This window comes from Chiloscyllium punctatum, chromosome 35 (assembly GCF_047496795.1).
Source record: "Chiloscyllium punctatum isolate Juve2018m chromosome 35, sChiPun1.3, whole genome shotgun sequence".
NCBI lineage: Eukaryota > Metazoa > Chordata > Chondrichthyes > Orectolobiformes > Hemiscylliidae > Chiloscyllium > Chiloscyllium punctatum.
In genome coordinates this window covers 9,469,001-9,494,514 of record NC_092773.1, presented here as the reverse complement: position 1 = coordinate 9,494,514, position 25,514 = coordinate 9,469,001, and the positions used below count along the sequence as shown (strand labels likewise).

Here is a 25,514-nt window from a genome sequence, read left to right as displayed (position 1 = left end):
TCCACTCCTCCAGCAATCCACTTGAAGTCCCAGTCGAAACAAACAAGCAACTGGAGAGCCACACGACCTGCTACTTTGAAAAACAAAACAGCACCAACTCGAAGATTATCTCGGTGAGTCACGGGCTGGTGTTTATTTTGGGAGTTGGCGGGGAGGATCTGTCACTTGTGAACTTGTTACACTGCCCCTTGTTCCCGGGGGCGGTGGGGGGGGGGGGGGAGAGCTGTCTTTGGGCACAGTTGTTTCTGTTCTGAGACCACTCCTGCCCCACCACATCATCTTCCCCTCCCACTTCTCACTATTATCTCTGCTCAGCTCAAACCCCTCTCCCCAACCCCACAGAATCACCCAGCACTGCTCTCCATCTGGGATGATGGCAGGGTCCTCTTTACAACTATCGCTGTCTCTTTGCTTTGTTTAAAAATATACTTTAATCATAAAAAAACCTTTACATATATATATGTATATATACATAGTCACCAATGCAGTTCAGTTCTGGACAGTGGCACATGAAGGAACAAACAAATGTTGGAATTTGACTCTGTCCAACAACAAACTCAAGGCAGTTCTTACTTCTACACAGCCATACTTACAAATATTTGAGGGTCTGATTGGACTCCCATTTCCCCTTCAGCAGAAAGGCCTCAGACAGTGGTCATCCCCCACTGCACCTTGACAGCATCTGCTCCAAGCCTGAGTGAGTCCCCCTGGACTTTGGGATGTCTCGGTCTGTTATACTCAGTCAGGGTCATCTCCTGGCTCTGGAAGACCAACAAGTCTCAGACAGACCAATGACAATCTTTCACTGAGTCCTCCAGGAGCAGTCAGTGCTTGTCTGGGTGTGGAATCCTAAGGAACAGACCGGGGAGCACAGAATCCTGTGTCACGGAGGTCTCGATAAAAGCCATCGCGTCTCTCTGCAGACTTGCTTTGGAAATGTACATTCCAGGAAGGAGATGTGTGACCATCTCTCTCTCCCCTCACCCAGCCACTGCTTTGAGGGCAGTACAGTGGTGCAGACTGACCAGGTGTACATGAAGCACCACACAGGGACTGCCCTTCTCCCCACCAGCCAAGTGTTTGTTGGAAAGTTCTGGCGATGAAGCATTCTGCTGACTGACTTTGACAGTCTGCGCAGGGAATTGGTCAGTCAGATGGGAGTGAGCTGGTTGGCACCAAATCAGAATCATAACTGAGCATCTCATCTTAGATATATGGTGACAAAGCCCTCCCCTCACGTTTCATATTTTAAAGTAGACTTCTTTGCGATCATGTATTTTTAACTCGTGGCTGGGTCCCAAAGGTTTATTTTGCTCTCAGAGAGACCTCATTTCAAAAGTGATGGAATTTCAGTGCCTCTTACTTCCTGGTCTGCTGTCTGGGAGAATTCCTTTCTCTGATTGGTTGATTGATTGTATAGCATTAGGAGATCATTGTACCACTATTCCGGAAATCCAGGTTAAAAACTTGCTGATGCCCCCCTTTAATCCCTGTTCACCCATGAGTTACACCCCCCACAGAGCATTAACGGAATGTGTGTTTTTAAAAATTTGGGAATCACATTTTCCTCTGCACATTTCTGGCCAGCCAATATTGCTTTGTTCTGACCTGTATCTTTCCTGGAATGACCATAAAACACACGGCCACTTTCTGTTGGACACTACTTCCCTTGGGGACCTCTTTGTTGATGACAGGTCATTGTCTCCTCAGTACATTTGCCAGTCCTTCAAGCTTCATGGGAGAGGCTGATGATCACAGCTGGATAGATCCTCACCCAGTAGGAATGCTTACAGAGAGCGGGGAGACCTTTTAAAATCCCATAGCCCCGGCAAACTCACCAACATACTGTTTCAGGAAATGATCCCTGATTGTGTCAACAAAGATTTCTGCCCAAAGACACCAGATATTTCCCCATCTCATTACGAGGAGCGGTTGACGGTGTAATCTGAGTCAGAAGTGAAAGTCTTGCTGGACACACTGAACGTTTCACAACCTGTGGGCCCCACAGGGCAGAACATGTCTTTTTGACACCAATAACATAGGAGTAGGCCGTTCAGCCCCTCCAGCCGATTCCCCCATTCAAGGAGATCATGCCTAATGTGGCTCAACTCCATATTTACATCGTAGAATTGCTAAAGTGTGGAAACAAGCCATTCGGCCCATTGTGTCCACATCAACCCTCCGAAAAACATCCCACCCAGCCCCAATTCCCTAATCTATCTCTGTAATCCTGCATTTCCCCTGGCTGACCCACTTAACCTACACATCCCTGAACTGTGGGAAGTTTAGAATGGCCAATCCACCCTAACCTGCACATCTTTGGACTGTGGGAGGAAACCGGAGCACCCGGAGGAAACCCACACAGACACGGGGAGAATGTGCAAACTCCACACAGACCTTGAACCCGGGGCATTGGTGCTGCGAGGCATCAGTGCTAACCCCTGAGCCACCATGCTGTCTACACACCTGCCTTTGATTCATATCCCTTCAGACCCTTGCTTCAGAAAAACGTATCTGTCTCAGATTTAAAAGGAACATCAGATCCTGCATCCACTGTTGCTTTTGTAGAAGAGAGTTTGAAACCTCTCCCTCCCTTCCTGTGGTTTCCTGTTCACATCCTGAAGACTTGGATGATCTTGCTCAGGAGGTTCCATTTGCTTTGCTTGAGACTTGGTTTGGTAGTTCAGCTTCTTTTAAGTTTGTCTGGGGTCCTTCTGGATTTGCGTTTCCTTCTCCAGCTGTGGGAGATGATCATCTCTGCCTGGCTGAGGCAGAGACTACAGTTCAGTCCACGTGGTGGATGGAGCTTTGGGAAGCCTATTGCAGGATGTTGCCCCCCCCCTCCCCCTCAGAGCTGTCACTGAAAGGGGGAGTGTCCAGGTGATGGCTAGTAACCAGAGATTAACCACACCATTACCGACAGCAAACCATGCCACAGTCACACCTGAAACACCTTGTTCCTCTGTTGTTGTCATTCCCCTAGGTTCATTTTGAACGTGTCTTGCATGGCTTCAACCTCTTGTATTTCTGGAATTTGGACTAAAAAGCCTCAAGAACACAATGCGTCAGCACTGGATTTGGAAATGTTTGCTCAAAATACACGCGGTTATTGAAAAGATCCTTATCTGAAGGCCAGGGTGTGAACTGAGTGTGTATAGTTGGAGTAAGTCAAGGCTATCTCTGGTATATGACCATCCATCACTCATTGGAATGGCTCCAGACTGACCCAAAGTGATCGCAGAAATGACAAGTGATGCAAGACTTGTGGACGGTCCCTGAGGTGTGAAAGTAGCTGTCACTTTCAGTTGGCTGAAATCCACACAGAGTTCTTCAGACTCGTTGGCTTAGCCTGAGGAGTGCGGCATGTCAACAGCTGAACAGCTGAATGTGTGGAGGGAGGCAATGGTCCACACTGTCCTTTCAATTAGCCATGGGAAATGTGGCACAACCCCACATTTCCCGTGGCTAACCCACCTCGCCGGCACAGCCCTGGACACTGTGGGACAGTTTAGCATGGCCAATCCACCTTAACCCCCACAGACACAGGGAGGCTGTGCAAACTCCACACAGACAGTGGCCCCACAGTGGAATCAAACCTGGGTCCCTAGCGACTGTGCTAACCACTGAGTCGATGTGCCAGCATACAACTCAGGTCAACTCTGCACAGGCAATATTTACACCTGAGCTGACAAACATCCTTGCTCACAATCTGCCAACCAAGCAGCCTCAGCAAAACACTGCAGCAAGGAAGCAGGAAGTGGGTTTCAGTTATCTCATTGTCAGACACAGCAGGCCAGTTCATTGACTATACTGAAGACGGAGATAGATAGGTTCTTGAGTATCAAAGGGATCAAAGATTATGGGGAGAAAGTAGGAGAATGGGGTTGAGAAACTTATCAGCCATGATTGAATGACAGAGCAGACTCAATGGGCTGAATAGCCTCAACTCCACTCCTATGTCTTATGCTCTTGTGGTTATCTGAACAGTGATGGGTTGTTCTGGGAATAGTGTTAGGGGTAGGATCAGACAAGAGGGATGCTATAGGTTGGTAGTTAATGAGACACATTTGGTAATGCTTCCAAAAAACCCAAAACAACTCCCATTCAGCCAAAAACACCGATAAGATACAGCCACTGTGTTGACCTGTGATAACAGGAGGCACCTTCCCTCTAAAGGGGAGGCAATGGCTTTGTGCTATTCCCACTGGACTGTTAATCCAGAGATCCAAGTAATATTGTGGGTTCCTGAGTTTGAATCCTGCTATGGCAGATGGTGGAATTTGAATTCAATAAACATCTAGAATCAATAGTCAAATGATGACCAGGAATCCATTGTTGACTGTTGGAAAACCCCATCTGGATCACTAATGTCCTTTCGGGAAGGAAACTGCCATCCTTACCTGGTCTGGCCTACACGTGACTCCAGACCCATAGCAACGTAGTTGTCTCTTAACTGCTCTCAGGGCAATTAGGGATGGGCAATAAATACTGGCTTAATTAGTGACTCCCTCACCCTGTGAGTGAGTGAGTGAATGAATGACAGTGCTGTAAATGTCTCACAGTGTCACGCATTTTCTGATCACGTGTAACATTTGTCAGAAAATAAGAAGGAAAAGCCGATTCCTCATTAATGCTGGACCTTCGGAAAGCAATACTGGGATGTACACTTTCAGGATGCACCTTAACCCTTTCTGACAGCTTGATGTATTGCACCAGTAAATTTGATGAATGTTCCTGTCTTTATCACATTGCCGTCAGGAGTGTACTTGACATTGTTCTGGCGCCACCCATAAATTCAGGGTCTGGCACCACAGCATATCCTCCACAGTGGGTGTATAAAAGGAGACAACTGACAGAGAACATCAGAGGACCACAGTGAAAAAGTGAACGAGGTCCACGATGATTCCAGCCACCTTCAAACTCTGTGCAGCCATCTCTTACCAGCACGTCCGCACTCTGACAGGTACGTGGGAAAATTCACTGTCCCTGACCCTCCAATGGCAACACTTTCAATCTTGGATCTGTGACACTGCACAAATGTAGAAGTGAGCACAGATTTTCAAAGGAGCTGAGGAACCAGCCGTAGATTTGGGAGTTGGCTTTTTTTTGCAATGCTTCAGGAGCCCAAGGGATTTTGACACTGTGAATAATTATTTTTGGCTTTTAAAAGTAATGTACATTCATTGTAATTAATCAGACGAAGGGCTCTCACTTGGCTTTCCCTGCAAAAGGAGCTGTAGCTGCCAAATTAATTTCATAACTGCTGCCAAGAGTGTCCGAACATGTCACTGAAATGCATGAGTGTTGTGCCAATTAATTGCTGTCCTATTGCAAGGGCTGTATATGTGCCATTAAATGCCATCAGCTCATGTTGGTGAGAATCCCCCACACCTAGTACCTCTGACCCTGACCAGATGGTTACCTGAGAATATCCAAGTGTCCTGGTCAATGGTTTTCTCTGTATGCAGACTGGTGGGGGACAGCATCTTCCAATTGGAAAACTGTCCCAAATTCTGTTGAAGGGATTCAGTACACGTGGTCCCTTTTGAGTTCGGTCTCTCGGAAATGAAAGCTGTGGTCTCTCCAACACCCTTGGGACAGAGACATCTCCCAGCCGCTGCATCCTGTCCCGAGAGAAACTCCCGTGGGTGCAGGGAGTCAATTGGAAATTTTACAATGACAGGAACACATTCGCTCAGTTAGGATGAAAGGTCAGCCTCAATCTGATAGCATGGTAAAGAGACACGAGGAGTAGAAACCACAAAGGATGAGCAAGAGTAGGCCATTTGGACCTTCCAGCCCATGCTACCATTCGATATGATTATGACTGATCCTGTCACTCACATCCCCACTGTCAGGTTCAAATACAGTTCACTTTATTGGATCCCAACAGGATTAATTTAAGCTGGAATAACACTGTCCCGTAATATCTTCAAGGAAGGAAGGGTCTAGCATAAAACCACAGCTTTCTGACTCACAGACAGACACATCCAGATGGGATGTGGAGAGGTGTTTGTGTTGCCAGTGCTCTGTTCTCTGGACTGTGCTTCCAATGGCCCCTGTTTCCACAGGGCCCATCCCAGTGGTTGGAGGAAGCTATTGCAGGGCTGGCTCTCAGTCACTATGGGGTAAAAACAATAACTGCAGATGCTGGAAACCAAAATACTGGATTAGTGGTGCTGGAAGAGCACAGCAGTTCAGGCAGCATCCAACGAGCAGCGAAATCGACGTTTCGGGCAAAAGCCCTTCATCAGGAATAAAGGCTGAGAGCCTGTCTCAGCCTTTATTCCTGATGAAGGGCTTTTGCCCGAAACGTCGATTTCGCTGCTCGTTGGATGCTGCCTGAACTGCTGTGCTCTTCCAGCACCACTAATCCAGTACTCAGTCACTATGTCCGGCCTGAGACAGTGTAAGCTGTCGTAGACCTTGCTGAATCTTGGGTGTGGGAGAGTCTGAGCTTCAAGTCAGAGCCACTCGATGTTTTGGCCCTTTAGGTTTGAGACACACTGCTGTGGCAGCTCTCGGACATACACTCCATCAACTCAGCGTTCAGAATCAAGGAGTCAGTTCCTGGGTTCGTCAGGTTCGGAGGAGGAGCTCCCTCATCAGTGAGTACCACTGCTCCATCTTTTACATTTGACGTTTTAACTGGGATTTCACCTTGTGCGTTCATCTCAAACGTTCAACTCAGAGCAAATTGATAAAGCTGTGAAAAACTGCACATTCACACACTTTGCGGAATATTCACTTTATAAGCAACATCGTTTTTTTCCCCATTAACTCTTCGATCACTGGTTGGGCCCAGCATCTATTGCCCATCCCTAGTTACCCTTTTGAGAAGGTGGGGTTGAGCTGCCTTCTAGAACTGCAGCAGTCCGTGTGCTGCAGGTAGACCCACAGTGCCCTGAGGGAGGGAATTCCGGGATTTTGACCCAGCTACAGTGAAAGAATGGCGAGAGATTTCCAATTCAGGATGGTGAGTGGGGTGGTACATTTTGTTCAGAGTGATCAGGGGACCATGTCCTCTTCAGATAATGAAAATAAAAGGTGAGAGCAGCAAAGGGAGGGGGGAGGGCTCATACACAAGCACCAACACACGTTTGCAAAAGAAAACAGCAGCTCTGATCTGAGCGTGCTCAGCGAGAGAGCTGAAAGTAAGCAAAGTGAAGCTAAATGTGGATGGATTGATTGCTAGACTACACGTTACACTTAATGGGAGTGTTGCTGAACAAAGAGACCTTGGAGTTCAGGTTCATAGCTCCTTGAAAGTGGAGTCCCAGGTAGATAGGATAGTGAAGAAGGCGTTTGGTATGTTTTCCTTTATTGGTCAGAGTATTGAGTACAGGAGTTGGGAGGTCATGTTGCGGCTGTACAGGACATTGGTTAGGCCACTGTTTGAATATTGCCTGTAATTCTGGTCTCCTTCCCATCGGAAAGATGTTGTGAAACTTGAAAAGGTTAAGAAAAGATTTACAAGGATGTCGCCAGGGTTGGAGGATTTGAGCTATAGGGAGAGGCTGAACAGGCTGGGGCTGTTTTCCCTGGAGCGTCAGAGGCTGAGGGGTGACCTTCTAGAGGTTTATAAAATCATGAGGGGCATGGATAGGATAAATAGATAAAGTCTTTTCCCTGGGGTGGGGGAGTCCAGAACTAGAGGGTATAGATTTAGGATGAGAAGGGAAAGGTATTAAAGAGACCTAAGGGGCAACTTTTTCACACAGAGGGTGGTACGTGTATGGAATGAGCTGCCAGAGGGTGTGGTGGAGGCTGGTACAATTGCAACATTTAAGAGGCATCTGGATGGGTATATGAATAGGAAGGGTTTGGAGGGATATGGGCCGGGTGCTGGGAGGTGGGACTAGATTAGATTGGGATATCTGGTCGGCAGGGACGGGTTGGACCAAAGGGTCTGTTTCATCTCTATGACTCTGTAACCAAGAGTCTCTAAAACAACAAATAGCTCACAGGATGTCGGAAGGTGCAATGGACATTGACATGTGACTGACAACAGGATGGAGAAGTGACAGTGATGAGGAAAGGCTCAGGCAGATGAGAAGCCAAAGGGGTGGGTTACTGGAGAAATATCACAAGGCAGTTCTGAGAGAAAGCAATAGAAGGGTGTGCTGGCAGGGAGACAGGAGACGCAACAGATGGAACGAATGGCCTGTTACTGTGTGACACATTTGCTAACAATCATTGAGAGAACTGCCTGACCCACGGGCTTGAGTAGTGAGTGAGCAGTCTGAGTGAGAAACTGTGAGAGCAATTTTCACAGGATGATTGGATGAGGAATTGCAGGGTCGTGGGGGAAGAGAATGGCAGGGGCAGCACTGGGTACCTCCTGACGGGACTCTCCAAATAGACCATCACTCTCATCCCCAGTCACTCCACCATAGGCCTAGTGTGAAAACCCCCTGAGGAAGGGCAATCAACTGGAAAGCCTTTGGATCTGCAGGTCCTCACCAGCATTAGAAAATGAATTGGTGGCACAGTGCAGAGGAGGGGGAAGAGAATTTCCCACTTTATTGCCCCAACAGGGCAACAGAAGCTCAGGTCTGATACCAGTGCTGGCTGTGGGCAATACCAGATATAGGGGAGACTTGGCGCCGACTGATGTTGCATTTATGGACAATGCAAATGATATTTACAAATGTACTGTGATGAATGGTGCATAAGTTATATCTTAATATCATTTTTTTAGAAGTTGGTTATTTCTTTGAAGGGTCTCCTGAGGAAAGCAGCTCAGAATCATTTCAGAGTGATGACCGAAAGCCTGCATTTTCCCAAAAGCAGAGCCCTGCGGCGTTAATGGAAAGATGTTTATCAGGTTGACCACTGAAATACACATTCGCTTTGTTTTCAGTTTTCAGAAGAATCAAGGATGAGCAAGTTTATTTTAACATTTCAGTTGACAAGGCACATGAGTTGAGTTGAGAAGGAAGATTAATTTCTCTCTCAGAATGACTCTGGAACAGTTCAGGGGATACAGTACCTCAGCAGAGGGGTGTTGGGTTTGTGTAAGTTACAAATCAGGAAGATTTGGTTGGAAATCTGCAACTTTTGAGAACTGAGAAAGCTTAGGCTCTCAGAGTGGTGACAAAAATTTCATGTCAGCTGACTTGAAAAGTTTGTGTGGAATTGTTCCCTGCAGTCCATAGCAAAGAAACTGTTGGTAATTTCTGAATTGGAGTCCAAAGAGGTGAGACAGGGCTATCATTTCCCTGGTCTTGAACGTCAGCAACAGATAGTGTTGGGAAACAGGTTGGAAGTCTGCTTTGCTGAGCATTTAAAGACCATGACAGCTGCCTTCCGTATTTAGATAGCTTGGGTCATATTTCCTATTTATTTCAAAATCCCTTCTGTTGCAAAAGCAAATCTGTCACCTTGCGTGAATATATCTCAGTGATTGATTAATGAAATGAGGAAAAAGGACAAAATGGTGATCTACCAAGCTAGGTTTCGTTCTGGGATCTGAGCTGCACATCGGATGGGATCAGAACAAGACTCGAGGTCTTTGCAACACCACACACATAAGGATTTCCAAAACTAAGCATGACCATCTGCTTTGATTCATTTTGGTGTGCTTTCTGTGTCTGTCTCCCCCATCCTCTGAAATTAGCTTGCTGTTTTGAAGAGAAGCCGTATTCTGAGGCAGAGATGGCTTACATTAAACAGGGTGAAGAAGCTCTGCACAAATCTATCTCCATTCTGCAGGACACAAGCGGATGGAAGTCCGAAATCGAAGTGGTGAGTTCTGGTCTCTTACTTCTGTTCAGCGAAAGCCTTCCTTTAACAGAAGGACACAATCCTGGTGATCAGCTCGTTCATGTAGCTCAGTTAAATTGCTAAAGTATGGGGAGCCAGCACAAAACAAGGTCCTTTGTCGAATGACAGGAGGAGGCCATTCAGCCCATCGGCCCTCTCAGCGTTCCAATACAGTGCCAAGCTCCTGCCTTTTCCTAGTAATCCTGCTTGTCATTTCCATTGACATACAATGTGCTGGTGAGTCTCTCTGTTGACCCTACCTTGGCCACCCTCCCAGACAGGACAGAGGCATTCGCTGTGTGAAGCACTGTGCTTCTGGGATTCACCCTTGAAAACAGTGCCCTCTGCTTCCCCAGTGGGAACGGGTTCTCTCTCCATCCAGGCCCTTCAGGATTTGGAGATGTCCATCACGTCTCCCTGGGCCTTCTCCTCTCTTGGGGAAAACTGACTCATTCAATCCTTCCCCTGAATGAAGGGCCTCACCCTGGGGTCCACGTCCATTTGCAATAACCAGGAGGCAGAGTTGGACCATTCTTTCACTCCCACGTGCTGCGACAGGGACTAGCTCAGGCTGAGAGGAGATCCATGGGATGCCGAGAGAGTGTTGATAAACCGAGGTGCTGAAGGTGCTTGTGGAGCAGAACCTCTGGCTCAGACTAGGAGTGCTCCTGGGTTTTGGCTAGGGTGCCAGAATTTGGGACAGAGTTGAAATGGCTTCACAATCACTTTGGGAAACCCTGTGGCTCAGGAGCCTGACTCAGACTGGCTGTGGGTCCTACACATACACACACACACATCTGCACAGTTTCCAAAGAGGATAAAGGTCATGACACAACAAACCTGCCCCACAACTGTCTCATGACTCCCCCTCTCCCGAATCTCAGAGCAGGATTGGAGGTACATGAGATCATCGGAGATAGGAGCAGGAGGAGGCCATTCAGCCCCTTGAACCACTCATGGTTGATCTAACACTCCTCACATCCCGAGACTTATCTCGCTGCCTGAGTCTGACCAGGTGCGGAGCCAGCGTGGTGTTGTTAAGCCACTGGCAAACGCACTGTCTTTCTCAGACAAAAGCTGGCCATGATCTGGATCACTCGCTCAGAAAGGCTCCAAAAGCTGAGATCTGAGTCATTTTCCCCAGACTGAGAGACATTCCTGGTGAGGGAAAGGCACCCTGGATATGGAACCAGGGCAGGGACAGAGCATGGAAGGGGCAGGTCTGTCCCAAGATTAGGTTGTAGTTTCCATGGGGGGGGGGGGGGGGGCGCTAGGACAGTACAGCCTCTTCCTTTGCCTGTTTCATTGACTGAGAGCTGAACCGAGCGCTATGAATCCTCAACAGGCCAACGGTGATAAAGTCCAGAGCAAAACACTTCCAGATATTGGCAAGGTCTTCAAGCTTGAGGTTGTGATGGACAAATCGTCAGACCTGCTGTACAGTGAGCTGTTTGACAAGGTGGAACAGATGGGAGAGTGGAACCCAAATGTTAAACAGGTGAAGGTAAGGTGTTTCACAAGGGAACCTTCAGAACTGGGTTTTTCAAACTGTGCCAAGACCAAAAACCAACCTCCAGTGGTCATTATTCTCCAGGGTTGCCATGGTTGGAGTGATCATTAAATCCACTTGATCGTTTGTTGTGAAATTGAAGTATCAGAGCACTTTAATACAAGTTCAGTAAATGATCTGGGTCAGGGCTTTGAGCACATAGCTCCAGACTGCCACACCTGTGCACAACTGAGGGAGTGCAGCACAGCCTGAGGTTCAGTCTTCCAGCACACTCGCTGCCCTGATTGGGTGGATCCCACACATCGCGTGGTTGCCATTTGTCAGAAGAGCTGGGAGTCCTCAGCGTCTCCAGGCTGACATTGATCCCTTAACTCAACACCACAAAAAAAAACAAACCATCTGCCCACGATCCCATGGCTGAGCATAGTGTATGGACTATCGTGGTCTGTCCCTTGAGTCAGCTTCACTGTTTGTAAATGTCTTGGAGGCATCGACTGCTCCTGTTGGAGTTTCACAATCAGCTGTCCCCACCACCCCCCCCCCCCCCCCCCCCCACCCCCCGAGTTGCAGAAGGCAAGACCAAGTGAAAAGCTCACAGCGGAGATAGATGCCACCTTCACATCACCACTGATTGTCGTAATACTGCATTGCAGTTGGAGCAGAATCAGAATTGGGGCCTGGAGGATTAAGGTTTGGATCTTCAATTGTCAGGTGTACTGAAGTGCAAAAGGACAGTCTTAGCTACAAACTTCGGGACAAAATGATAAAAAACAACCAAGTTAAAATGTTAAGCATTATCTTCACATAATAAGAAAAAAATAAAGAAATAATGTAATACTTAAGATTAAAGTCCATCTTAATATAAACTGGAAACTGAAAGGAATCAAGTTAAAAGTTGAGCTGTCTTTGTTGAGTCCTCTGCTTACACTGCTCTCCTTGGGAGCAACAGCCAACTCCTCACAGGGCAGTTTATTTTCATCAAAAAGAAGTTGTTGCATTGTTGTTTTTCACTCTGGCGCCTTTGTCTTGATTCGTGCCATGCCCTATCAACGCTGACATGCAAGGGATGGCACTTTGCTATTCTCCCCAGTGCTGACCCACCCTTAATGCCGAGGTATGGACTGTCAGGTCATTCATATCCACCACACTGAGGGCACCTTCAACCAAGGCTGAAGTGAAGTGAGAATCGTGCTCAGGCACCGGAGTTCAGTGAGGAGGGGCCTTTGCAAAGTTGAGAGGGTTTTTGATGTATGACGATGCTGTGGGGTCACGAGGTTATTTTGACCTTTTTTGTGTCTGTGGAGGGGTTGTAAGGCAGAGGTACTGGGCAGTTTACCAAAATCACTAGAGTAAACAGCTGGTGGGGCCTTGGGGTTTTTTGTAAAGTTGGAACAATAAAAGCAGCCTGGCTGGATGTAGCCAGCTCTCACAGATCAGGATTTGGAGGGGTTTTTTTTTTACATTTTAGGTTTAGCTTTAAGCCATTGCCTGTTGTAGGCTGGAAGGAGTAGAAGTTATCTTTTCCTTTTCTCAGTTACAGTGAGAAGTGAGGGGTTTTCTCTGCTGTTGGGTTACCTAGGAGACAAACCTGTTTTTCTGTTTCTGCTTTTTTGCCAAGATATGTGTTTGTGGGAAGTCACTGTATTGGAACGGTTAGTTAGTGATAGTTCTTGTATCTATTATTCTGTTAAGTTTTCCATATGGGCGGCACGGTGGCGCAGTGGTTAGCATTACTGCCTCACAGCGCCAGAGACCCACATTCAAATTCCTGCCTCAGGTGACTGTCTGTGTGGAGTTTGCACATTCTATGTGCCGGTTTCCTCCCACAGTCCAACAATGTGTAGGTTCGGTGAATTGGCCACGCTAAATTGCCCGTAGTGTTAGGTGACAGGGGAATGGGTCTGGGTGGGTTGTTTTTCGGAGGGTCAGTGTGGATTTGAAGGGCCTGTTTCCACACTGTAAGTAATCTAAAATAGAATGGAGTTATTCTTTCTTTTGCTTGTGTTTTAACTATAGTGTTTAAATAAATTGTGTTTTGCTTCGTGCTGAGGAGTTTGACTTTCTTAAAATATTTCCAGGGGGGTCTGCTCTGGTCCCCAACAGATACCGTAGGTAGGGAGTCACCTTAAAAGGGACCGAGGAGGTGGGAGGGGCAGAGATCTGGAGAGATGAGAATTTCTCAAACAGAGAAATTTCTCTCTCTCTCTCTCTCTGTCCGTTTGTCTGTGCAAACTCAAACATCTTATTTTCTCCTTCCCAGATCCTGAAAAAGATCAACAAGGAAACAATGCTGACTCACGAGGTTTCCACGGAGGCTGCAGGCAACCTGGTCCGCCCCAGGGATTTTGTGAGCGTGCGCTATGCCAAGAGACGGGGCTCGACGTGTTTCCTGGCTGGAATGTCTACCCACTCAGACATGATGCCCAGGCAAGATGGTATCGTCAGGTAATACTGGGGTTTAACCTTCGCTACACCCACATCACCAGGTAACACTGGGGTTTAACCAGCTCCACACCCACATCACCAGGTAACACTGGGGTTTAACCAGCTCTACACCCACATCACCAGGTAACACTGGGGTTTAACCAGCTCCACACCCACATCACCAGGTAACACTGGAGTTTAACCAGCTCTCCACCCACATCACCAGGTAACACTGGAGTTTAACCAGCTCTACACCCACATCACCAGGTAACACTGGGGTTTAACCTTCGCTACACCCACATCACCAGGTAATACTGGGGTTTAACCAGCTCCACACCCACATCACCAGGTAATACTGGGGTTTAACCAGCTCTACACCCACATCACCAGGTAACACTGGGGTTTAACCTTCGCTACACCCACATCACCAGGTAATACTGGGGTTTAACCTTCGCTACACCCACATCACCAGGTAACACTGGGGTTTAACCAGCTCCACACCCACATCACCAGGTAACACTGGGGTTTAACCTTCGCTACACCCACATCACCAGGTAACACTGGGGTTTAACCAGCTCCACACCCACACCACCAGGTAACACTGGGGTTTAACCTTCGCTACACCCACATCACCAGGTAACACTGGGGTTTAACCAGCTCCACACCCACATCACCAGGTAACACTGGGGTTTAACCAGCTCTACACCCACATCACCAGGTAACACTGGGGTTTAACCAGCTCCACACCCACATCTCCAGGTAACACTGGGGTTTAACCCTCGCTACACCCACATCACCAGGTAACACTGGGGTTTAACCAGCTTCACACCCACATCACCAGGTAACACTGGGGTTTAACCAGCTCTACACCCACATCACCAGGTAACACTGGGGTTTAACCAGCTTCACACCCACATCACCAGGTAATACTGGGGTTTAACCAGCTCCACACCCAGATCACCAGGTAACACTGGGGTTTAACCAGCTTCACACCCACATCACCAGGTAATACTGGGGTTTAACCTTCACTAAACACCACATCACCAGTTAACCCTGAGTTTTAATCTTCTCTACCCTACATCGTCTGGTTAGTTTCGCTCCCAATAACCAAGCTCTCTGCCAGCTCCCAGGTTTCTGGCACAGACTGGGCAGCACTGTTTTTGACAGCTGGCAGTATCCGTAAAAAGCAGAGAACTCTCCTTTAGGGGGGGATTGCAGGAAGAACACTCAGTTTGTCCAAGCCTTTGCTCTGACACTCATCAGGACCATTCAGGAGAAAAAGTAATGTAACATATCAGAGAGGAGAGTGATGATCGATTGGCAAGTGGGGACCAATTATTTGAGATGGTGCCATGGAGGTTAAACCCTTAACTCACTGGTATTCTTGCCAAATGCCCTGATGAGTTCAAGGTAACTCGTGTGTTTTCCTTCAGTGATACTGAGCAGATGGTTTACAAATGTCTCTCCTTGCAGATACTGGTTTACCCAGACAGAGATCAATGTGGTCCCTCCTCCCGAGAGTCAGATATGCTCCTGGACACTGAAACAGCCAATTTTACCCTCAGTGTCAGACCTTCCAACCATTCACTTTCAGAGCCTGCTTGTAAACTTGGAGCATCAAACTCAAAACTCTTTCAGTTCAGTCAGGAATTGATCAGTCCCCACTTGAACCCGAAGGCACAAGGCCACGCCATTTCTCAACCCAATGATCAGGTTCTTCTGAAGTTGTTGGGTTACCCAGATGGACAGCTTCAGTATTTTAGCTCATAGGTGGATGAATAGGAATAGTACTATCGTCGAATCGTACAATGAGGGCCTACGGTCCATCAAGCCTGTGCTGACCTATCACCACTTATCTCACTTTCCAGCCCTGGGCCCATAGCCTTGAATTTATGACTCTCCAAGTTCTCGCCCGGTTACTTGTTAAAGGTTGGGAGGTTACCAGCTGAAGGAGTGAAACCCCTCGGCCAAGAACAAAGCTTCTTTAGGCAGGCAGAATTCAGTCTCTATTCAAGCCGGGAGAGGGTCACAGATTGCCCCCACTCCCACCGCCCTGAATCTAGCTTTGACATAAGGATGCCGCTGATTGTGAAAAGATATGTAATGTTGATTTCTATTATAAAGTTGGTTATATGTAAAGGTTTATATCGACCCCTCCTGTTAGCACTCTTTAGCTCATGAGTTATGAGCAATTTATTTCTTCCAGGCATTACTTTAGTGATAAAGAAAAGTTTCCCGAGATTAATTAACTTTTACCTCTCTGTTTGAATCTTTTCCTCTCATGCTTTCAGTGATCTTTGTGTTTTGTTATATATGTGCATTTCCAATTACGTTGAAATCTATCTCTGAGATTATCTGAAGAACATTTTATAATAACCTATTTCTTAACATTGTGAATAATTTAAAAAAAAACTAATTGCTGCAAAGTGCCATGATCTGTTCTTTCCAAAGCTTCAGGACAAGTTAGGCTGATTGTCTTCAGGGCAATTAACAGCCCTTGTCCAAACTAACTCTGTTCATCTAATAGGATAACATCCTTTCATGAATGAGACTAGAATCAATCACGATCATCATGTCAAGAACTTGTTTCCTTGTTTGATCCTCCAGATTTTAACGAGCAGAAACACCGTGAGGTCCATCTGTGTTTGGTTTTTGCAGGAGTTTACTTTCCCCTTCATTGTTTGTTTCAAATCTTCAAACTGTCTGTCCTGGGACACCTCTTATCAAACTGTCTCCAACAAATCTTCTTGCAGTTGTCTGTGCAAGGCTTCCTTTTACCTCAGAATAACAGCTTCTCAAAAGTGCCCTTCAGTGCGGGAGCAGGCTTTTGGTTCTGTATAACCACTTGTCAGCCATTTTGTGCAGGAGCAGAGGGACAGTTTAGCTGGCAGACATCTTGTGTCTGTCAGATATGGGCATCTCTAACACCTGAAGGAGGGCTCATTCCCGAAACGTCGATTCTCCTGTTCCTCGGATGCTGCCTGACCTGCTGTGCTTTTCCAGCAACACGTTTTCATCTCTAACACCTGCCTCAACTCCCCTCCCAGGCAATGCATTCCAGAGTCCCAGCACCACCTGAAAGGAAAAGCGTTTCCTGAACGTGCCTCTAAACCTCCTGGATTTCACTTTTCCTAATCATTCACTTCCCACTGAGGAGAACAGCTGTTTTCTTTTCAGCCTGTCCATGCCACACACAGTGTTACTCACCCTCTATAAGGTCCCCGCTCAGCCTTCTCTGCTGCAACCCAAGCTTATCCAGACTCGCTTCATCCCTCAAATGGTCCATCCCCAAGCAACATTCTAGTGAATCCACTGTGTACTTCCTCCAGTCCAATCCCATCCTTCCTGTAGTGTGGGGACCAGAACTGCACATAGTCCTCCAGCTGTGACCTAACCCCAAGTCCTGGACACCTCCAAATACCCTCCCTGCTCTTATAATTCACCTCACGAAAGAGCAGGGCTCTGAAAGCTTGTGATTTCAAAAGAGCTTGGACTATAACCTGGTGTCATGAGCCTTCTGACCTTGTCCACCCCAGTCCAACACCGGTACCTCCACGTCATGCTGCGACTGTCGAAGGTCAGTGTTGTGTTGTACCTGACAGGTGGTTTATAATTGCGTCCAAGATACTGAAGTAAGGTGTTCTGGGCTGTCTTCTGGAGATGCGCAGATATTTGAGGCAAACTCGCTGTTGGTGTCAGATAGTGGTGACAGCATTTGAAAATGGACACTGTCCACATTCATGGCTTCCTTTCAGATTTGGTGTGTACATTGGCACTCCTTTTCGGAGAATTTTTCATGGCTTGAAAGGTCAAATTACACATCGACACCTGCTGTCCTGTTTCCCAGTGGTAGACATGGACCAGATTGTGTCAGGAATTTCGGCAATAGTCCTCCACGAGACCTTAAGAAGAAATGACTCCATGTTTGTGGCCCAGTTCCTCACTGAGTCCTTATTGAATGGCAAAGTGTGCTATCAGTTAATAATTGCATTGTGCTATGACTCACTCTCTGCAATATTCCTCTGCTTGTTGATTTTACTCCTGGTGAGTTGGTGTGACCAGATTAACCCTTTGGTTCTCAATTCAGGAAGTTACCCAATGTCTTCAGCTTCAGAAGCAGTTTCTGCAGAATGGCTGTCATTTCCACTGTCTGCGTCCCCATTCCCTCTGCCCTGGCTGAGCACACACTCTGAGAATATCCTTCAGCACCTCCAAGCCCTGTGGCTCTTGCAGATCTCTGCACTCCTTCAGAGAGGGTGGTCACCCTCGCCCTTGGCTACGGGTGCCAGGGAGTGAATGCACTTCCCTGTGAGCTCAGTGTCTGTGTATGGTCATCCAACAGCTCAAAGAGAGCTGTGTCCACTCCACCGTCCTGTGCCACAACCTGTGCCCTGCCTTCAATACACCCTTGAGCTGATTCAGACATCGATCCAGACACAACGATACTCAGAGCCAATACGAGGATGAACTTTTGGAGTTATCTTCTCCCCACCTCCATCGATCTTCCCACCTTTAGACACTCCTCTCAAAACCAAACCGTTCAAACAAATGTAGCATTGGTGATGGTGGCTCTGTGATGGAGCTAGATTGATTGAGAATTATTCTGGGATGTTTCACTGTATTGAAGAAGCAATTGGCTCAGGTTGAGGTTCTGGATGTAAGTTTGCTCGCGGAGCGGGAAGGTTCATTTTCAGACGTTTCGTCACCAGACTAGGTAACATCTTCAGCGATGAAGCTTCCGGAGGCTCACTGATGATGCTACCTAGTCTGGTGGCGAAACGTCTGAAAACGAATCTTCCAGCTCGGTGAACAAACCTACATCCTGAAGGAACAATGTAAATGGTTATTGGCAGCCTCAGGTGACATCAAGTGCAAATGGGTGATAGGGTTCATACATTCGAGATGATGCAGTATCAATGGGAAGTGCACACACAAAGCCTCCTTCTCATGTGTGGCCAGTGATAATCCTTGGACAATCGATTCCTGCCCCCCCACCTCCCCAAACTGCTGCCACATGTCTCATTTGTCATTGTTCACTGATTTAAAAATCACACAACACCAGGTTACAGTCCAACAGGTTTATTTGGAAGCACACTAGCTTTCGGAGCGACGCTCCTTCATCAGGTGGTTGTGGAGCAGGACAGAAGGCACAGAATTTATAGCAAAAGATTTTGCTATAAATTTGCTCTGAATTTTGTGGTTTATGGTCCTGCTCCACCGCTACCTGATGAAGGACCGGCACTCCGAGAGCTAGTGCTTTCAAATTAGATTAGATTAGATTCCCTACAGTATGGAAACAGGCCCTTCAGCCCAACAGTCTACACTGACCCTCCAAACAGTAACCCACCCAGGCTCATTCCCCTGTATTTACCCCTGACTCATGCACCTGTCACTGTGGACAATTTAGCGTGGCCAATTCACCTGGCCTGCATCTCTTTGGGTTGTGGGAGGAAACCCACGCAGACAGACCTGTTGGACTATAACCTGGTGTTGTGTGATTTTTTTTAACTTTGTCCACCCCAATCCAACACCAGCTTCTCCACATCATTGTTCACAGACAGAGGAGTCGACTTTGTGGCTTTGTTTATCTCAAGGAGCAGAGGTGGGCGGAGTGATCTGGATGTTTCCTTATCTTCTGACTGTTCCTTTTATTTCTACTTCTGTTTTTAACCCTGCCTTTTGTATCCTAACATGGTGCTAGAGAAGGCAGCTTGGAAGACTTGTCACTGTACCCCTGTACTCCAGTACACCCGACAGAAAAAAAATCCAAATCGAGAAAAAGTGGGTTACTTTTCGAAATACAGGGAGAGTTTGTTGACTTCACCTTGTTGTGCTTGCAGGGCAGAGAATGGACCCACTTGTATTGTCCTCCGGCCCACTGCTGAAGACCCAACCAAGACCAGATTCACGTGGCTACTCAGCATTGATCTGAAGGTGAGTCAGATGGGGGGTGGTGACACACTCTCGCTATTGACTGGACTAACCCAGTGCAGACCTGCGATGTCTCCAAGAGCTGAAACGTGGCTGGGAACTAGAGATACATTGCAGCTTCTTGTAAAGAATGTGATTTTCTAAATGAGCATTGAATTGATCAAGGGTTGCATTACTAAACTAAACATTCTTGAAATGTTAGCAGTTGATCATTCCTAAGTTGTACATAGAGGAGAAAGTGAGGACTGCAGATGCTGGAGATCAGAGCTGAAAAATGTGTTGCTGGAAAAGCGCAGCAGGTCAGGCAGCATCCAAGGAACAGGAGAATTGACTTTTCGGGCATGAGCCCTTCTTCAGGAATGAGGAAAGTGTGTCCAGCAGGCCAAGATAAACGGTAGGGAGGAGGGACTTGGGGGAGGGGCGTTGTAAATGTGATAGGTGGAAGGAGGTTAAGTGAGGGTGATAGGCCGGAGTGGGGGTGGGGGTGGGGGTGGGGGTGGAGAGGTCAGGAAGAAGATTGCAGGTTAGGAAGGCGGTGCTGAGTCTGAGGGTTGGGACTGAGATAAGGTGGGGGGAGGGGAAATGAGGAAGCTGGAGAAATCTGAGTTCATCCCTTCTGGTTGGAGGGTTCCCAGGCGGAAGATGAGGCGCTCTTCCTCCAGCTGTCGTGTTGCTATGGTCTGGCGATGGAGGAGTCCAAGGACCTGCATGTCCTTGGCGAAGTGGGAGGGGGAGTTGAAGTGTTGAGCCACGGGGCGGTTGGTTTGGTTGGTGTGGGTGTCCCAGAGGTGTTCTCTGAAACGTTCCGCAAGTAGGCAGCCTGTCTCCCCAATATAGAGGAGGCCACATCGGGTGCAGCGGATGCAGTAAATGATGTGTGTGGAGGTGCAGGTGAATTTGTGGCGGATATGGAAGGATCCCTTGGGGCCTTGGAGGGAAGTAAGGGGGGAGGTGTGGGCGCAAGTTTTGCATTTCTTGCGGTTGCAGGGGAAGGTGCCGGGAGTGGAGGTTGGGTTGGTGGGGGGTGTGGACCTGACGAGGGAGTTACAGAGGGAGTGGTCTTTTCGGAATGCTGATAGGGGAGGGGAGGGAAATATGTATTTCCTGGTGGTGGGGTCCGTTTGGAGGTGGCGGAAATGACGACGGATTACACGATGTATATGGAGGTTGGTGGGATGGTAGGTGAGGACCAGTGGGGTTCTGTCCTGGTGGCGATTGGAGGGGCGGGGCTCAAGGGCGGAGGAGCGAGAAGTGGAGGAGATGCGTTGGAGAGCATCGTCAACCACATCTGAGGTGAAATTGCGGTCTTTGAAGAAGGAGGCCATCTGGGTTGTTCGGTATTGGAACTGGTTTCTCCTGGGAGCAGATGCGACGGAGACGAAGGAATTGGGAATATGAAAGTTGTATATAGACTTGAAACAACTTGTTTTTTTAAATCACAAGATTAAAGGATGAAACCACATGAAAACAGTGGAAAGAACTCAAACAACAATTCTTGCCAGCTATAGGTAATATGTTGCAAAATTTGAGCGGGTTCAGAAAACATTTATGAGGATGTTGCCAGGGTTGGAGGGTTTGAACTATAGGGGAGGCTGAATAGACTGCGACTTTTTTCCCTGGAGTGTGGGAGACTGAGGGAGACCTTATAGAGGTTTATAAAATCATGAAGGACATGGATAGGATAAGTACGCAAGGTGTTTTCCCAGGGGGAGTCCAGAACTCGAGGGCATAGGTTTAGGGTGAGAGGGGAAAGATATAAAAGGGACCTAAGGGGCAACTTTTTCACACAGAGGGTGGTACGTGTATGGAATGAGCTGCCAGAGGATGTGGTGGAGGCTGGTACAATTTCAGCATTTAAGAGGCATTTGGATGGGTATATGAATAGGAAGGGTTTCCAAGGATATGGGCCGGGTGCTGGCAAATGGGACTAGATTAGGTTGGGATATCTGGTCGGCATGGATGAGTTGGACTGAAGTGTCTGTTTCCATGCCATACATCTCTGTGACTCTATAACTCTTATACCCGGGCTATTTCACATTGTATGAGATGTTTGAGGAGCTGGATTTCCCTCTGAGATGCTGATGAGAGGTGATTTTGAGCGTTTCATCCTGAGGAGGGGTTACATAAACATGACGGACATTCCCTTGAATGTAAGGTGATTTTGGGGTGATCTGATTGTCACTGTTCAGCTTTCAAGGTGATTTGATATGGTTGATGCAGAGAGACTATCTGCCGGGATGGTCAAATTAAAAACAAGAGGACGCAATTTTAAATCTGGAGCTGATCATTCAAGAATAAAATTGGAAAGCATTTTTCTTCCAGTAGGATGGGAGCAGAAATCAGGAGCTCTACCCAACACAAAAACGTTTAGGACAATTATACCTTACCAGACCAAATCATAATGGCACAGGCTGAGGTCTGAGAGAATATGAAGGAAAAGTGATTCGAGTTGATGCAGAGGAGCCAGGAATGGACTATCCTTGTTTGGAAAGTTATACATTAGCTAGCACAACTGGCTGCTAATTCAGGGCAGCATTACTGTCAGTCTCATCTCAGGAAGATGCCCAATCACACCTGATTTCAGGGGCAGCAGCACGGCCTCTCACAGTCACCAGGGACCTGGGTTCGATTCCAGCCTCAGGTGACTGTCTGTGTGGAGTTTGCGCATTCTCCCCGTGTCTGCGTGGGTTTGCTCCCACAGTCCAAAGATGTGCAGGTTAGGGTGGATTGGCCGTGGGAAATGCAGGGTTAGAGGGATGGAGTCGGATTGTGGGTCTGGGTGGGCTGTTCTTCGGAGGGTCGGTATTGCACTCGATGGGCTGAATGGCCTGCTTCCACACCGAAGGGATTCGATTTCAGGGCGGTTTTACCATATTGAATTTATCATGGAAAGTAAGATTCTCATCAGTTTTCTCCCCCACGCGTATTTGCCACATGTCCCTAAACTCTCTGTCAGGAAGACAATATTGATCCACATTCAGGGAGTTTCAGGGATGTAGCCCAGTGACCATGAGGAGGCGCTGTGGGTCAGGGGGTCACTGAGTGTCCGTGGATCTGCTGCTGGTATTTCTAGCTTTACACTGAAGCAGTTTCAGTGAGAGGTCAGACACACTGCAGACTGCACCCTGCAGCTGGACAGATCACTGACTTACCTTAAAACTCATCAACGGAGGTGAGGGTCGTGGGGGGAGATTTCACTTCTGGCTTGTTTTGGGAGGTGGAAAGAGATTCACTGGTAACTCTCGAGAGAAACCTGGATGAATATTTGAAGCGGAGTCAGAGGCAGAGGCAGGACCACAGGGAGAAAGCATGGGAGCAGAAGGAACCTTCTGGAGATGACCCATTGGCTGACAGTGCTGTCTAATTCAAAGACACAGGGAGAAAGGCAGGTCCTGCAATACTGTTTGGAGTCTTGATGCACCCTTTGTTCCCTGCCTTGGTTCAGTTGCTCCATCTGACTGATGAAATGACATTTTTTTCTCCTTCTTCCAGGGCTGGTTGCCAAAGTCTCTCACCGACCAAGTTCTCTCCCAATCTCAAGCTGACTTTGCCCAACATCTCCGCCGTCACCTGGATTCCAATACTGCTGCCTGTGCATGCTGAACCTTCTCTTCCCCCCTCTCCCTCCACCCCCCAACCCCCCACTCCCCCTCCCCTGAGGCTGGTGAAATCTCTCGTTCAACAGCCCACTCACATGAGATACTTTTCCTTAAAATCCCCGTCTCTTCCTGCTTGTCTGAGGAACCCTGTATTCCGTGGCCCTGATTTGTGATCTCTGAAACTGTGAATGGACTTTTCCAATCTCCAAACGACTCTGGATCTTTGGTCGACAGAATTATTCAAAGCTGCTGTACGTTACTTCAGGGCAGAAAGCTTCCAGGAGTTATGTTGGAATGGAGAGCTGTCCACTGGGTCTCTCGAAGTTGCTGCACCATTCAGTCAGGCTAATCTGAGCAGAGGTTCCCTACCTGCCCCCCACTGAGTCAGAGTCTACCTCCACCTTGAAAAACAACACTCAATGGCTCTGGTAGACCCACCGTTGGAAGACATGATACAAAGATTCCACGTGAGGAGTAAATGATCCTCATTTGAATGGGCGATCCCTCATTATCAAATGTTAAACTGCTTGTTCTGAAATCTCCCATCAGGTGAAGCATTCTCTCCCAATCTACTCTGTATCCTGTACTCCATCAAATACACTTTCAAATACGGGCCAGCAGGGTAGCTCAGTGGTTAGCTCAACTGCCGCACAGCACCAGAGACCTGGGCTCGATTCCTACCTTGGGCAACTGTCTGTGTGGAGTTTGCACATTCTCCCCGAGTCTGCGTGGGTTTCGTCCCCTCTCCTCCCACAGTCCAAAGATGTACAGGTTAGGGTGGATTGGCCACGCTAATTTGTACATAGTGTCCAGGGATGTGCAGGCTAAGTGGGTTCACCATGGGAAATGCACACTTACAGAGAGAGGGGAAGGGGGCTGAGCTGAGTGGAATGCTCTACAGAAGGTCAGTGTGGACTCGATGGGCAAAATGGCCTTTTTCCACACTATAGGGATTCGACAACTCTCCCACTTTGTTCCAGACTCCTGCAAACATCTTTCCCAGGAACCACACTGGGTCCCCAGGGGATGGGGTCCCAGGTAAGAATTCCCATTCTCTGGACTCCAATTTGTTGTGAACTTACTGCCCAAATCACAAAACTGGGAGAAAGCTTTGGCTGTTTCTCCATTGGTGAAGGAGGTGGGGGGGGGGGAGCTCATGTCACATCCCAGAGAGGGCTCCACTACAAATCCTGAGCCATCTCTTCATGCAGAGGTGTCTTGAATCGAAATCACTGGTGGCCCCGTCACACTCAGACCTTGGCTGGACCCACTGCTTAAGTGTCTGGCTGATGAGAGCTTGGTCCAGGGCTGGGGGTCGGGGTGGGGTGGTGCTCAACAACTCAATTGTTCCATTGTTCAGCTCCTTTCCCCTCACGCCTCTCTGTCATGGTATTTCCCCACAATGATGGACCAAGACCAACACAGGAACAAGAGTCTGGGGATGTCCTTCTCACATCCCCCAACAATGACAAAACTGACCCCACAAAGTGACAGTGTGACACAGGAACAGGGGTAAAGCTAGCACTGTGGTCTCACTCACAGACCACCCAGCGTTTATTGGGCTCCAAGCCGTCTCTGAAGTTTTACACACGCTTTCCTTTCCCAGTGCCTCGTAGACATGCTTTTCTGTAAAATTAAGTTAAAAAAATCACACAGCACCAGGTCATAGTCCAACAGGTTTATTTAGAAGCACTAGCTTTCAGACCACTGCTCCTTCATCAGGTGGTTGATGTTCTTCATCGGGAGGGTTAAAAAAGACTGGCGAAGGTATGTTCTCGATCCTGTGAAGATGCAAGCCCAGGGACGCCTCCTCTGATCTCTGCAGCACGTACCATCTGAGGCAGATGTCAACCACAAACTCCCTGGCTCCATTCCACAACCAGGATGACTCAAATGCAGAAGTGCACCAAAGTGGGACCAGATTTCACGGCATGGAAACAGGCCCTTCAGCCCAAACCCTTTCTGCCAGCATAGAAGCCTACTCCTTTATCTCTTCAACTCACCTCTCCCATCGTGGTTTAAGCAATATTCCAATGCTGAACTTGTGACCCAAAAAACTCCGAACCACAAATGACCAGTAGCTGCGAAGTTGATAGGTTACTTGCTCAGAGTCACTTCCTCAGATGAGTGTGGTATGGTCTGGGCTTTGCACTGTGTGTACATATAAAAATATGTAATATATAGATTCTAATCCTTGTATTTAAAATTGAAAAATGCACAACATTATTAACTTGGTTATTTATTGGTCTGGAAATTGTTCAAGAATAAATTTACTGCATAGACAA

General features: G+C 47.7%; 1 protein-coding gene across 1 annotated transcript; it reads left to right on the top strand.

Annotated features, from left to right (window-relative positions):
• The first annotated feature begins 7 nt into the window (after positions 1 to 7).
• On the top strand, positions 8 to 25,514 carry LOC140459623 (steroidogenic acute regulatory protein, mitochondrial-like). The gene is made up of 8 exons (XM_072553919.1): positions 8 to 113; positions 4,759 to 4,963; positions 6,495 to 6,608; positions 9,620 to 9,747; positions 11,111 to 11,269; positions 13,536 to 13,720; positions 19,540 to 19,633; positions 23,123 to 25,514. The coding sequence occupies exons 2-8, from the start codon at positions 4,900 to 4,902 to the stop codon at positions 23,231 to 23,233; spliced, it is 855 nt and encodes a 284-aa protein (XP_072410020.1). The 5' UTR covers positions 8 to 113; positions 4,759 to 4,899; the 3' UTR covers positions 23,234 to 25,514.

What these genes read in the sequence shown, in the direction of transcription:
- LOC140459623 (XM_072553919.1), top strand. Translation starts at nt 4,900, where the DNA reads ATGATTCCAGCCACCTTCAAACTCTGTGCAGCCATCTCTTACCAGCAC. An exon ending in GCACGTCCGCACTCTGACAG is followed by an intron (nt 4,964 to 6,494) that starts GTACGTGGGAAA and finishes TTGGCCCTTTAG; the next exon opens with GTTTGAGACACACTGCTGTG. An exon ending in AGGCAAGATGGTATCGTCAG is followed by an intron (nt 13,721 to 19,539) that starts GTAATACTGGGG and finishes TTGTGCTTGCAG; the next exon opens with GGCAGAGAATGGACCCACTT.